Source organism: Oreochromis niloticus, linkage group LG10, assembly GCF_001858045.2.
Source record: "Oreochromis niloticus isolate F11D_XX linkage group LG10, O_niloticus_UMD_NMBU, whole genome shotgun sequence".
NCBI classification, from domain to species: Eukaryota; Metazoa; Chordata; class Actinopteri; order Cichliformes; family Cichlidae; genus Oreochromis; species Oreochromis niloticus.
The window spans coordinates 19,032,845-19,047,174 of record NC_031975.2 but is presented as its reverse complement, the minus strand read 5'-3'; the positions used below and the strand labels follow the sequence as shown (position 1 = coordinate 19,047,174).

General features: G+C 38.7%; 1 protein-coding gene across 1 annotated transcript; it reads right to left on the bottom strand.

Moving 5' to 3' along the window:
• Nucleotides 1-3,092: 3,092 nt before the first annotated feature.
• arr3a (arrestin 3a, retinal (X-arrestin)) lies at nucleotides 3,093-9,988 on the bottom strand. The gene is made up of 18 exons (XM_003446954.5): nucleotides 9,879-9,988; nucleotides 8,352-8,383; nucleotides 7,544-7,574; nucleotides 7,383-7,443; nucleotides 7,233-7,277; nucleotides 6,941-7,131; nucleotides 6,592-6,651; nucleotides 6,428-6,504; nucleotides 6,183-6,318; nucleotides 5,997-6,081; nucleotides 5,834-5,906; nucleotides 5,594-5,731; nucleotides 5,339-5,422; nucleotides 5,221-5,244; nucleotides 5,081-5,130; nucleotides 4,932-4,951; nucleotides 3,920-3,950; nucleotides 3,093-3,606 (listed from the first exon to the last, which is right to left on the bottom strand). Exons 2-16 carry the CDS (start codon nucleotides 8,357-8,359, stop codon nucleotides 4,947-4,949), a joined length of 1,068 nt encoding a protein of 355 aa, XP_003447002.1. The 5' UTR covers nucleotides 8,360-8,383; nucleotides 9,879-9,988; the 3' UTR covers nucleotides 3,093-3,606; nucleotides 3,920-3,950; nucleotides 4,932-4,946.
• Nucleotides 9,989-14,330: the final 4,342 nt, after the last annotated feature.

Below are 14,330 nucleotides of genomic sequence, written 5' to 3'. Positions count from 1 at the left end.
TTTGGCTCTTTTGCCATCAGAATTATTGTCTAAAGGTGAAGAAGATGCCCAACGGATTTACTTTACCAAATGGACCATCCCAGCCTTGCCGTAATGGTCTATTTGATTCACCTTTTATTGTTTATTTTATTTTATTTTCACTTGCTAAATACGGGACAGACTTGACTGGGGAAAAGAAAGGGGCGAAAGAAAGGGAAAGAAAAACAGCGGGAAAGAGGAAAAGGGCAAAAAACAAAAACCAACAAAATAAGCAGACAAGAAATACATATATCAATCACCTGGATCACCTGTTGAGAAAGAAAAAAGAGAAAACAAGCAGAAAAAAAGAGAGCAATATAATAAACAACATCATCACGATGATCTATGGGAATATAACAGTAAATACTAAATATTAAACATTATTGTGCAGCACGTAAGATCGACAGCGCACAGTGTGCTTTGAGGTAGGAGCCAAAAAGGGTGTAGTTTGTGTGTACACCTGTGAGCATGAGTGCGCTTGTATTTAAAAGGTTCCTTCATGTAATGATCTGCTAGAGGGTGTGGGGGGCGACAGCCCCGTCCTCCAGGGCATGAAGCAGGTATGGAGGAGATCAAAACTCCAGACATCCAGAGGCCCTCAGAACACAAGAGACCAAGGAAGACCAACAGAGGGGCAGCCGCGCCACTATCCCGGAAAGAGCGAGAGAGAAGCCGGGGGGGGGGTTGCAGTGACGTGCCTGTGAGCTCCGCCGGCAGCCAGCTGTGCCAGAGTGACCGAGCCCTAGGCCGAGAGGCCGAGGGCACCCCACCCCCGAAGTGGCCCCCCACCCCCGAAGTGGCCCGAGCGAGCCCCGGGCTCCAGGCCCCGACAAGCAGCCACCAGGAGTGAGCCGGTGTGTACCCGGACGCCCATCCCCGGACACAAAGAACAGATACAAACATCCATTCCCACCCTCATGCTCTCATATGCAATTACTCAACACTCACCCAATGTGGAGACAGACATAAACAGACAGTGTACACACAATCACACTCCCCAAGCGTACTCTAAACCCCAGGTCTAGGTACCCTTGCCCCTGGAGGGGGAAACTGCACCCAGACCCAGGTAGTGTTACCCTTTTCTCTGGGGTGGAGAGAAGCAGACTGCCCTGACTCAGCAGCAGCAGGGAGGCCCCACATTCCGGACCCCAATCGGACAGCCAACTCCTCCATGAATATTCTTAAAAATATGCCATATGCAATATCAATATCAGTTTCTTTGTACACATTGTCCCAGTCCTGATTTAATAGATCGTTCTTAAGTGCATTCATAGTTTCTTCTGTCCTTACACGTCTGTATCTCAGTTGTTCTTCATGCTGATTTCTCTTATAATTAGTGTCATAAACTGCAAAAACTGGTAGGTGATCACTGATGTCATTAATTAATAATCCGCTCACAATGTTGTTTTCCATATTGTTAGTGAAAATATTGTCAAGTAAGGTGGCACAATGTGGTGTAATTCTGCTAGGCCTGGTTATATTAGGATGTAAACTCAAACTGTACATAGTGTTTAGAAATTTGTCGGTCATTTTATGCTTTTTCGGATTCAATAGGTCAATATTAAAATCACCACAGATAAACATAACTTTTTGATTTGCTTTAGAGAATATTTCTTCTATGAAGTCATTAAATACTTGAATACTAGAGCCAGGCGTTCTATATATACAGCTAATTATTACATTTTTCTCTTTTTCCTTATAAATTTCAATTGTTATACATTCTAATAAATTATCAGTTGCAGTTGTCATACTTTCCACCACCTTGTAATTTAGGTTTTTATCCACATACACAGCTACTCCCCCTCCACTTTTGTTCCTTCTGTTTACAAAATTCACATCATATCCCTCCAGTCCAAAGTCCAGTCCTTTCTCAGCATTGATCCATGTTTCAGAAATGGCAATAATTCCAAATGGATTTGTCAACTCATTTAGATATTCCTTTATATTGTTGAAGTTGGCATACAGATGTCTGCTATTAAAATGGATTATTGATCATTTGTTTTCCGCGTTGATGGTGTGTTTAAACTGTTCATCAGTGAGGTAGCAGCAGTTATTGCTGATGTTGTAGAATAAATTATTTTCCGGGTCTATATCCTTTTCTAAGTCTAGAACATTATGGTCTGTGTATTGAAATATTCTCAGTTCCAGATTATCATAAACAGAATTCCAATGAGTTATATTGATATTGTTGCCGGATGCAGATGAAGTTCTTTTAGACTGTGCCATGTGTTGTGTTGTGTGTCACGTCACATGTGTATTCATACCTCCAGTGTAGCTGTGGGAAAGACTTGAAGAAGCTAGATTACGAAGAGAGGTGACTTTTAGTGAACAGCAGTATGGCTTCAAGCTGAGAAAGCGCTCTACATGTGTGATGTTTGCTTTGAGAGTGTTGATGCAGAAGTACAGAGAAAATCAAAAGGAGTAATGGTTGGGGCAGGACATGTATAAGGATGGTGAGACAGTGGCGAGGTGGGTGGTAAGAGTGACAGATGGGTTTAAGATGGATAAAGATTTTAAGATTTCCATTGAGAGTGACGATAAAGGAGAAGATTAGAATTAGATCAGAGGGACAAGTAGGGTTAGAAAAGCAATGCTGTGATGGTTTGGACATATGCAGAAGAGGCACTGTAAATATATTGGATGAAGGAGGTTGAACATGGAGCTACCAGGCAGGAGGAATAGAGGAAGACAACACAGTAGGTTCGTGGATATGTAAATATGTACGTATACCCCAGACATGATGTTTTTATATGTTGGGAAGACATCTGCTATGGCCTAAATATATTCAACTTTAATTGAAATTACACAACTAAACTATTACCTATAGGCAACACCTACATCCCATAAATTTATAGAACAGTTTTCTTTGGCAGCATTTGTTAAGAATCCAGTCCTTCAGTTCCAATACAGAAGAGGGCTGATAGTGTTTTCTTGAAAGTCTATCTTTGGCATTCGTATTTTCTAAAGTAGTCCTCTGGCCATAAGTAAAGTCACCTCCAGTATCTACTCTTATGATGTGAACAATGAATGAAAACAAGACAACCAAATTAAGAAAGAAAGAAAACATTTAAAACTGTCTTTCAGGCGATTTTATTGTATTTTGGGATGTTTCATGTGTCCAGTCTAAACCATAATCCAGCACATTTCACATGGAGAAGTACATCACTCAAAATAATGAATGAACGCACCACAATAATCAGAAGCACATCAGCTTTTGAGGGTTTCTCTCTGATCTTTTGTTCATTGCCTTCCAATCACATCCTGCAAACAGGCAAAGGATAATCAGAACATGCTGCTACAGAAGTCTGGGATGTCTAAATGTTGGATACTAACACGCAATCCAAGCATTCTCTCTACGGCTAAAATTACATTTATTCAACAACATGACCACGAAATCTGCAAGAGGACTGATGTTACATCTGTACGCATATCCTTGGTGTGTCTGAAAGGTAAATGTCCTCGGTTGCTCTTTAACGACTTGGTGTGAGGACACCAGTCGTGTTCTTTCTTCTTTGTTTTTGTCACTTCCTTTTGTTGTGTTCCTGTCTTTCTGTGGGTTTCTTTTCAGTGTCCAGGGTAACATCCTCTCTTGAGAAGTAAACAGAAAGAGATGTTGGAATCTGTGATGTCATTATATAATATACTTCACTTTTTAGCATCAGAATTTCCTCTTTAGGAGTATAAGGTGTCATAATCATTCCTGATAATCCATTGCTTTCATGTATTTGTAATTATAATTTACATTATTAAAAGCAAAGCAGTTATCAACTCAATGTCCTGGAGGAAGTTATATATAAAACAGTGCATATCCTGTCAACACATTTAATGACTTAAACTTTCATCTTACAAAAATTCATAAATGCAGCAGATGGCAGGTTACATAGTAATAGCTGAATCTCACCTTGACTATGGGGGTGTTTTCATTTAAGACACTGTAAAAACAGGAAAAAGATGCAGATAAATTAATAACAATGGCTCAATTTATTAATGAAATAATACAAAAAAAACCCATAAAAACAAATCACACATGTGGTCCATTTTTTTAAAAAGTGAGAACTCTGTGTAATGTAAATAAAAGAAGAATAAAATCATTATTAATGAGTTTAAAGACTATATAATTAGGACAAAGACAACATGCTCAATATTGAAACTGACACTGCAAAATGTTGTTTAGAAAAACTCTCTTCTCATTTTGGATTTACAGCTGCATCACTGCTTTTTTTTTAAACCACCCGACAGATATTCTCCCTTTCTTGGTTGATAATGAATGAAACAGCTCTTTGTTTCCTTTGGGGTTTATTTCATTTTAAAATAGACCAAACTTCTTTTCAGGCCTGGACTGTTGGCAGCCCAGTTTAGACTTTTTTTTTTACTACACAGATATCCTCCTAACATGTGGAAAGACCTTGAAAGTAACTAAGTACTTCAAAACTTGTATATATTCAGATATATTGTTCCCGAGAGCGTGATCTTCCGAAACATTTTATAATGGTCTTTTCCCTGTGCATGATTTTCTCTGGGTTCCCCAAATCTTTACTCTTAGGATTAAAAAAAGTAACATTCCAAAATTATTCTTAACTTCATGCTGAACTTTTTGAACTATTTGACCAAACAATGTCTTATCGAGGGGGTTAACCTCTTCCCATCTTCATTTATGAAACAGAAAGTTGTATAAAAATCCTATTCTAGCTTTTTAAACATGCTGCTGATTTCAAATACAAAATGTTTTACATTTTATATGCTTATGTACGTTTTTCATTGTATTATATTTTACACTGTATGCGATTTTTAAAATTTTGTTAATATTCAGCTTTCATTTGTTAGTTTCTAAGTCAAGACCTATAATGAAATGTCTAAGTGATAGCACCAAACCAACATGTAGTTAATAAAAAAAAGTATTAAATACAACTTACACCAGTGTATACTCCTTATTCTGCTCCGTGTGGAAAAGAGATTAGCACAAAGGCGAGAAAGTAATTAGGCATGAGAGTTAAAATCATTTTAAAGGCATTTATATAAATTTCGAGAAGTCTTTGAGGCTCTACAAGGTAAAAAAAAATACCTTCAGGCTTGGGGTGCATGAGATTCAGTGGGAGCTCCACTGTGACATCACTGCAGAGAAAAATGAGCCAAATAATGTGAATGCATGCAATCATCACTTCTGTATGGATTGTGATAATATTGCTACTAAATATTACTCACCTGGAGGTGAGGCCACCCAGCAGACTACATGGAGAAAAGAGGGAAAATGTAAGCCAGCCTTTGCCGTTTCATTCTGTTTAATCTTGAACAGGGTTTACTTATGTCAAAAAATACTTACCCTCCTCCAGCCACCATGAGGTTAATTTTAATCTTGTAGGAAACCAGGATACCCAGCACCTCTTTTTCTACTCCCTGCCGCAGCCTGTGGAGGATGAAACGCAAGAATTTGAAGGATTAGAGGGGTTTAAATTAGCTGAGTGTACTACCGTAAGATATTGCGGACACTGAACAAGAATGCGGCTGGAAATGTGAAGCAACAAAGAACCGACAGAGAAGAGAGTTTCGCCCAAACTTTACACCAGTGTGCACTTACATGGTGGTGGAGGCCAAGTTGGTGTCCTCGTCCTTCAGTCGACCGTCCAGCGCCAAACCTCTTTTCTCCTTGTTATCAGTGAGCAGAGGTGTGATGGTCAGAGTGTTGTCGAAGGTGCCGTTAGAGTCCACCGTCTCTCTGCAGAGAGTGAAAAGAAACACATAAGCAGATTGACCCAATTTTATATTTTCATTTTGCTTCTGTGACATTTGCTGTGCTTTCAGTTTTCTGCTCACATACCCGAACTCTTGGTTAAGAACACACTTGGTGTATTTGTCTGCTGAGTAGAGGACGATGTCTGTAGTTTGGTCCACTATTGCAGGGAGGAAGATATAGAAAAATGTTATTTCTTTATATAATTTTTAAGATTTATTACAGTATTTCAGTGAATAGAGGTACCCACCAGTGATTTTAATTTTCTTGACTGTTTTGTTGCTCTCGTTTTTGATTTTGATCTTGATTGGGATCGCTTCACCATGAAAGTAGAGCTGCGGCAAAACAGAAGAGAGATTTTAATTGGTTCACTGCACAGCTCCCATTTCAACAGGGTGAAGCTGAAAATTAGGGAAGTAAAATTTTGCTGCCGTACATCTTTCTCCATTGAAGCTTCTAGATGAACGGGCTTGTCAGACATAATAAAGCTTTTGCAGATTTCAGCCTTGGGCCCGGCGCCCACCTGAGACGGGGCGTACTGGATTTTGCGAATGATGAGACGGGCGGTGTCCCTGTGAGGGCGAAGGAGAGGGAAGGAAGAAGAGATGAGGTGAGGAAAAATGAAATGGAACAAAGAGAGGCGAGATAGCAAGGCAAAGACACTAGTGGAAGTAAACTCACTTCTTTTCAATCTTTTCATCGGGGTTGTTCTTTTCATTGGCAAGATAAGTTTTGACCTCAAAGTCAACACCACAAGCCTGCAAAGTACAGTGAAGTTGTAAACAGCTGATATTTAAACAAGTGACATTCTTGCCTATATACTCTAAGGTAAAGGGATGCCTCACCTTTCCCTTGTCATCAGGTCCAGGCTGCAGAGAGACTGAGCAGGGTAGGTTGTTTGGAATCTATGGAGATAAAAGATTTATAAGAAAACACAAGAGCTACTTCCATGAAATTACAAAATAAAGCATAATTTTAGATATTCAGGAAGAAAAAAATTGTTAACTTGAGCTTTTCCTCGTTAAGAAAAAATATATAAATGTCTATTAAATACTCAGTATTAAAGTGGACTAACGTCATGTGTCATTAAATGTTACATCCACAATTTCTAAAAAAAACAAAAAACCTCTTTCTGACATGGCTGAGGTCATAAACTGCTTGTCGTGCTTAATTTTGTGGTCCTGAGTCACACACCTCAAAAGAGAAAGGGTGTGCGTTGTCTCCTGCCTTCTTCAGCAGGGTGTCGTGCATGGCGCTCAAGGCAGGCTTCTCGCCATTAGGATAGATTTGGATTTGCTGTAACCAGATGTCCTTCCTGAAGCACAGGCCCATCACATCCAGGTCATCACTACCATAACGGAAGGCACATGCCAGCTGCACGAACACTGCAGACAGGTGTAATTACATCAGTTACTTCACAATGATTGGCAAAAGTTTCTATTTATAGAACTGAACCCAATTTAAAACGGCGCTTATGTGATGCTACCTTTTCTGTCTCCGAAATCTGCTGGGTCCAGCTTTACGACGCCGTCTGCAAGGGAGCAGGATTACAGGCACAGTTATTGTCTTCATAATGACTGTGCATTTGCAGACACACACACAAATACAGAAAAAACACTCTGTAATAGGAACGTACCAACTCTGTCCACTTTGTCCACATGATCCACATAGTCTCTCTTCCCAAGGTAGAGGGTCAGCTGTCACATTGAAGAAGGGAAAGCGTAGTGTTTCAGAACCTTTTGAGTTTTACCCCTTTTTCAGTTTATTAAAAAAACATTTTAAGAAAAGAGAGCATACCCCTCCGTTTCCACTGGTCTTCTTGAAAACCCTGTGAAGCAAAAAGGAGAAACACCACTCACCTTAAAACTCAACCTTTAAATGAACCTTTTTGTATAAATTACAGTTAAAATATTAACCTCCTTATCCTGGCAACCAGGGCAGAAATAAGTGTGTGAAATGTTGAATAAAGCTGGAGAACCTGTGCTTTTAAAAGAAGAGTACATCCACTGACATCCACTGATGGAGTTACTGTCAGGCTTAACAAGATAAAATAGTGATTAAATTTGGATCCTGTGGGTAAATTCGGTTTCTTGGCAAATGACAGAAGGGCTGGTAATCCTTTATTCCTCGTTATCCAGTTAGTAATAGCTAAGTGTGGAGCTGCTTTACCTCATCAAGCCCGGATTGAGAGGCTGGCTCAGGTGAGGGAGCTACAAATGGTGTAAGAGGGTTCCCCAAATAACCGATTACCACTGTCATCAAATAAAGCTCAGAGCTGTGTTACCACATTTGAAAGAGCACGTTGAGAGACTAAGCCTTTTACAGACCTTAAATAAATACTTTAAAACGAATTGTCCCTTTTAGGAGTTGGCTGACCATCCTGTCTACAACTCCACAAATGTCAAAGAGATCAGGATTTTTATCAACTCTTCAGCCCCTGTCAGATTTCCTTTAGGTAAAAGGGAAACATCTTTCCACTAACAATAACTTTGGATTGTTATATTTGTTGAGTATGAGAGAGAGAGAGATCTTTAAATAGAGTTTGATTAGAATCAGCAGTTCCTCTGGGACATAAAGATAAAAACAAAATGTATCCAGTACTTACTTTGCCATCTCTAGAAGGTTTTTGGAAGTATTCTGTTGGAAGAAAGGTGAAAAAAACAAACAAATTATCAAAAAGTGATCAGGAGGTCACAGATCTATAACTGACAGCTCTCTGGCAGCTGGAGTGATGCTTTCATTTGAGGGCACAGAGGGTTAATCCTCTGCAATAAGATTACGCCACTGGTGTTAGGACTCTTCCACCAAACTGGTGTTTCTCTGTCCGCTAACTGACCCCCGTGACCTCACAACAAACAACCAAAGATTTACATTGCACACATGGTTATGTCACAGTATGTTTCTCCTAAAAGTGCCAAAGTCTTTGGACTATTCAAGGAACACTAAATGGATAAAACCCATTCATTACCTTTGATAGCATTCCAGGACTTAAGAGTCCCTAGGTGTTGACTTTAGCCCTCTATAGCTCCTAAATAAAGATTAGTCCTGAAGGGTTAAGAGCACTACAAGCATTTAATTAAATACGTATTTTCAAACAACTTCCAACATAATCTCCAGTCTTCAGGTTGTTTGGTCTTATATATTTTTGAACATCACATCATATTTCTCTTTAAAACTTTGGTTTTCCTTCTATTGACACCTACTGTCTCAACTCAAAGAGTAATCGAGTAAAGCAAGTAAAATCTTCAGTAGTTGCTGTCAGTACAGGTGCTTGTACTGACAGCAACTATAAACATCAGCAGTAAGGAGAAAGGTGCTCGTACTGACATTTTCAAATCATTGGCAGCTACAATAGACAGTGCAAGAGGGGATACAGTCTTTACACACAATTTACCCCTTTAGTTAGCTGTGTTAGGCTTAAAAAGTTCCAATCTCATATACAAATAGTATGGATGAATTCAAACAATAACAATAAAGTCTTGGTTAATTACCCAGATGCCTTCAGTCTAAAGTTGCTTTGGGCTACAGTTACTTATTTCAGTGCCATGAGCAGGTACAGCAGCTTCCTGCCACTCTTCTGATTGGCTAATTCTGTGCAATTTCAGAGCACTATATTTAAATCCTTATTGGTCGATTACTCTATTTTACAGTGATTAAATAGCATTCTCGTCTGCAGATAACTTAGTAGACATACTGAAGGCCACAGAAAGCAGTTGTTTTTGTTACATATGTACTATTGTAGCATCTACCTTACAATATAAAGCACCTTGAAGTGACTGTTGTTGTGATTTGCTGCTGTATAAGTAAAATTGAATTGAAAATTGAATTGAATTGAACTTGCACTCTTATTTTCTTCTTATTTTGCATTATTTTGCCTCTTTTTACCTGGCCCCCATATATACGTATATACTGTAATGACTTCCATCATCCTTATTCAACCCCACAGTGGAGCATAACTCAATGATTTTCACCATTGCACCACTTGACCTTTGACATCCATCCATTTTCATAGCCACTTATCCAATTTAAGGTTGCGGGGGGCTATCAGGCATAAAACTGTACCTCATAATTAGTTTCACCACTACACATCCATCCTTTCATTCATTCATCTGTGAATATGAAGACTTCTTACCTCTTCTTAGTAGTCTGGGACTGTGGTGGAGGATGTCAGGATAAGTTGAGAGTGCAGTCTACAGCTGAGCTCCCTTTTTATACCTGCCTCCCTCTGTGCATCCTTCAGGCTTAGTCAGTTCACTATTGCTGTTGTTGCCTCCTTCGTAATCCTGTTAAGCAATCAGAGAGCAGCTTTTTTGGACTACAAAAGGTGCAGCCATCTAAATCACAGGGACAGAAATACAACCTCACAGTCGCCACGCGGCTGTAGTAGGCCGATAATCCCCCTCTGCACCTCCACAAATCAACTAATCAAATCTCCTTTGATTCAGAAAGCACAACAAACCAGGACATTTAAAATCAACGTTTTTTTCTCTGATGGATTTTTTTCCTATCAAAAAAATTGTGTTGAACATCTTAATAGCTTGCACTAAAAACTTCATCTGTGAGCAGCACCTTTATCTGTAAATACAGGTTAGAAAAATAATACATAGATACCAAGCTTTCTTTTTTTCTTTTACAATCATGCTCATAAAAAAACAAACATTTTAAAAATATATCAGATTCAAGAGTATTGCTATATGCTTGATAGGGAGACGCAATAATAAACTAACTTATATGATAAAGGATTCAGATGTTTTCTTATTTTAAGCCTGTGTGCAGCCGTGTGAAGATTCCTAGTACTCCAGTCTGTCTGCTCTCAGCAGATTAACAGTTCCCTCTCCCAATATGGTACAGATGACGGGAGTATCAACGGTGAGGTCAGAATAAGCTTTCTTATTCAACAGTGTCTAAGTAACGTGCCAAAGATTAAGGAGAATCACCAGAATCCCCTTTGACCCTTGAAAACCTGCTGATCCTCCAACAGGTCCGTTATAACTAGCTTATGTTAAAAGAATGAAGAACACAGGAATGTAAACTAATACATTTTAGGATTGATGGGGATACTAGGGAATATTTTTTAGTTAAAAAAGATCCTTGATTATGAGACAGAAAGCTTTAAAAATGTAGTAAATGTTAATATAGTGTTTTTATTGCATCCAAAGGATGACAAGACCTTTGCTGGAGTTAAGCCGAGGTTAACAGAGACCTTTAGGCCACCTGGACACCCCACAAGTCAGGGGTTACTGTGTTGTACCAAACATGGCTTAACGTAGTCCTTAATGACAATCATAATCCTGGTGAGGTGTTCTGCACAGCCTTTATGAGCTTTAGCATTTTCCAGGTTTTGTTTTCTTTATTTGTCTGACGCAATGGGAAGATCTGACGCCAAGAGGGAGAGGTTACTTAATGCCTTCGCCACGTTGGACTTTAACCACATGTATTCTTGATCTGGGTGAGATGAAATAAAACAGAAATAGTAGGTACAGGTTTTATCAGTCACTTTGGCTTCAGACTAATCACTGATTGTGCTGCCATGCTTCTTGGAAACTGTGTCTCTGGCTTGCGCCCTTTAAATCATCAACCTAAACACAATGTGACAGAGCGATTGCCTCTAAGAAGGATCGCCCTGTAGGACAAACACACTCATTTGTATCCAAAGAAATGGTGGAAAAAAGTATCTTTGCCTTTTGAATATCTAATAATGGTATATGTCTGGCATTAGACAAACAGAAAATATGTTTTTTAATAGTATTTAACTTTAATTTAAGCAAGAAAGTGGGTGTGTGGAGATTTAAAATCCCATCTGCAGAAGTGGCTTGGCCTTATTAGGCAGCAGTTTGATCAACAGCAGTTGCTTAGACACAATACACACATAAATACTCAGAAGAAACAAAATGTTAGTATAGTACACAGATCTTATCTTTGAAACAGATTTAGTCTGAGTAGTTTTTGATTGGTTGGAAACTCGAATCAAAGGAGAAAATGAGACAAAGAAGTGGGTTAAAGAGAGAAAAACAGAAATACATTCCCTATCTACTTAATGTATTCTAAAACTTCATATAATAGATGCTAATTAAATGGCATCACTGTACCTGCAGTGGTTGATTATGTTCAGACAGCTTCTTGAGCCCTGGAGACATATTTGCATGCAGTATAATTACTGCTCTTAAATCATGCTGTGAGTGTTCCAGTGGCCTAAATTCATTTTATTTATGTGAACATTTGAACCAATTCTCCTAATACAAGCTTATGTATCCTATTTTGGGAAACGGTGCCATAGGTCAATAGGCATAAATAACATGCCTGAAAAAAGAAGTATATGTGGTGTAACAGGTGCTGAAACAAGTGTGTTTGTTTCAGCACCTGATCGATAAAGACCGAGTCGGTGCTGCTCGTGCTCTTGAGAGGCTTTATTTGGGACCAGCTGACTGAAGGCACTGACGGAGGCGGCTGAATCTTTTTAAGGCACACACTCCAGGCTAAACAGACTAGTAATTATGAGGAGTGTCTGATGAGGGGAATCAGCCAAAGGCCAAATCCAGCTTAATCAATTATTTATGGGCTAGGACAGAATGAAATGACACGAGGTAAGGCACACGATATGAAGTATAAATAAACATAAGCAAGACAACATTACATGAGCTCAGATAAAACATTAGGCAAAGGAAACAAATTTAAAACATATATATTTATCTGTTTAGGAGCTTTTCCATTAATTATGAGTTATGTGATGAAGACACTTTTTTAAATAGTTGAATTACCTGTGAAGCAAAGCAACAACTGCCCCGGGGCTCGGCACCCTCCGGGAATCCAAAAGGCCAGTTTCATTGTATGCCAAATGATTTCTGCTGATTTTATTTATGGACTTTGCTGCAAATACAACTAATATATAAACAAATATCTAAATAAATAGGTAAATAAATAAATTACCAAAGTATTGACTAACCTGCTGGCTGTGGGATGAGAAAGACTATGAGTCAGATAACATTTTTTTTTAAGACATTATCAATCTTCATGGTTTTCTACAGGTTTCCAAGTTCAATATATATATATATATATATGTATATATATATATATATATATATATATATATATATATATATATATATATATATATATATATATATATATATATAGCATCTATAGCAGATGCTAATTTATAGTTTACCGCGTGAGCATCACATTATGTGGACAAAAGTACTGGGCCACCTGCAGAGCACAGTGTTAGTGCTGAAGTTGGAACTTTGCAGTTCGTCAGAGGCTCTGCGACTTTTTATGTATTCAGTGACCCCCTCTCTGTAAATTTACGTGGTCCTCTACTCGCTAGCTGAGCTGCTGTGAATGCTTTCTGAACCTTTCCACTCTGCAGTGATACCACGTACAGCCAGGTCTGCATAAAGAAAAACAATCAGCAGTGCTGCATGTGACAATTAAAAGCTATACTTCAGCCATTAGCAGGGGTCAAAGTAGGCATTCATTTTAGTTGAATCCTTGAATATCTCATATCTTAATTATGTCTCTCTTAATTATGTTCTTACCACCTTCCTCAGTCTCTTCTTCACTTCTCCACAGCTGGTACTAGCTATAGAAACCCTTTGTGATTGTGAGGGCTTGTTAGTTGTTGACAGCTAGCATGTCTGTTAATTTAACACATTTTATTCCATTTCTAGTTTCTTTTTCTCTCTTTTCAGCCACAGCTTTAGGCTTTTGTTTGTCTGTCTTTAATCACTGTTATACACTTACACCTACACCTAAAATGTACACGAGCGCACAGGGATGAAGGGGGCGGGACGGTTGCGATAAGAGATTTAATTGGTCAATCCAGTGTCAGCGCTGCCCTTCCTATAATTAGTTAAGACAGTTTTCTTATATATTGATACAGTGTGTTTTTTATAGACTTGGAATGTAAATGTGCCTGTCTTTAAAGGACTTTGGGTCACCTTCGGTTATTTAAATGTGCTATAGGTGAAAATATTTTTTCACTAAAAAAGATAATTTTTTATTTAACACAGTTCATTGGGATACAGTGGGGTTAGGTTAATTGGTGATTCCAAATTGCCCATAGGTGGGAATGTGAGTGTGAATTATTGGCTGTCTCTGTGCATTAGCCCTGTGACAGACCTGTCATTGCAGAATTGCGGAAGAGAATGGATGGATGGATGGACAGTAGGATACATACTGGACTTTGAAGATAGAAACAAAGATACTGATGCCAGTGTTGGTACCAATACTATCGATATTTGGATCAATCTGCTGGTAGAGCTTCAGCTGTGGGATATTTTTCCATCTTTACATGTCATTAAATTAATCTTTCCTCCCTCATACCATGTCAATAACAATCATACATGCATTCATTAATTCAGTGTTATACGCCTCTTACAATGACACCTCTATCTTCAGCTGTGCTGCCCCTAGATTTCAGTAATGCCTCTGCTTCCTCATGTTCACGTGCTTCTGATGCCAAAGGGTGATCCGCAGGTGACTCATCGTATACTGAGTTTCACGCGCCATCTAGCGGGTCCAGTGGCATATTTCCATACAGCTTTCAATTTTATTTATTTATTTATTTTTTGTACACCTGTTTCAT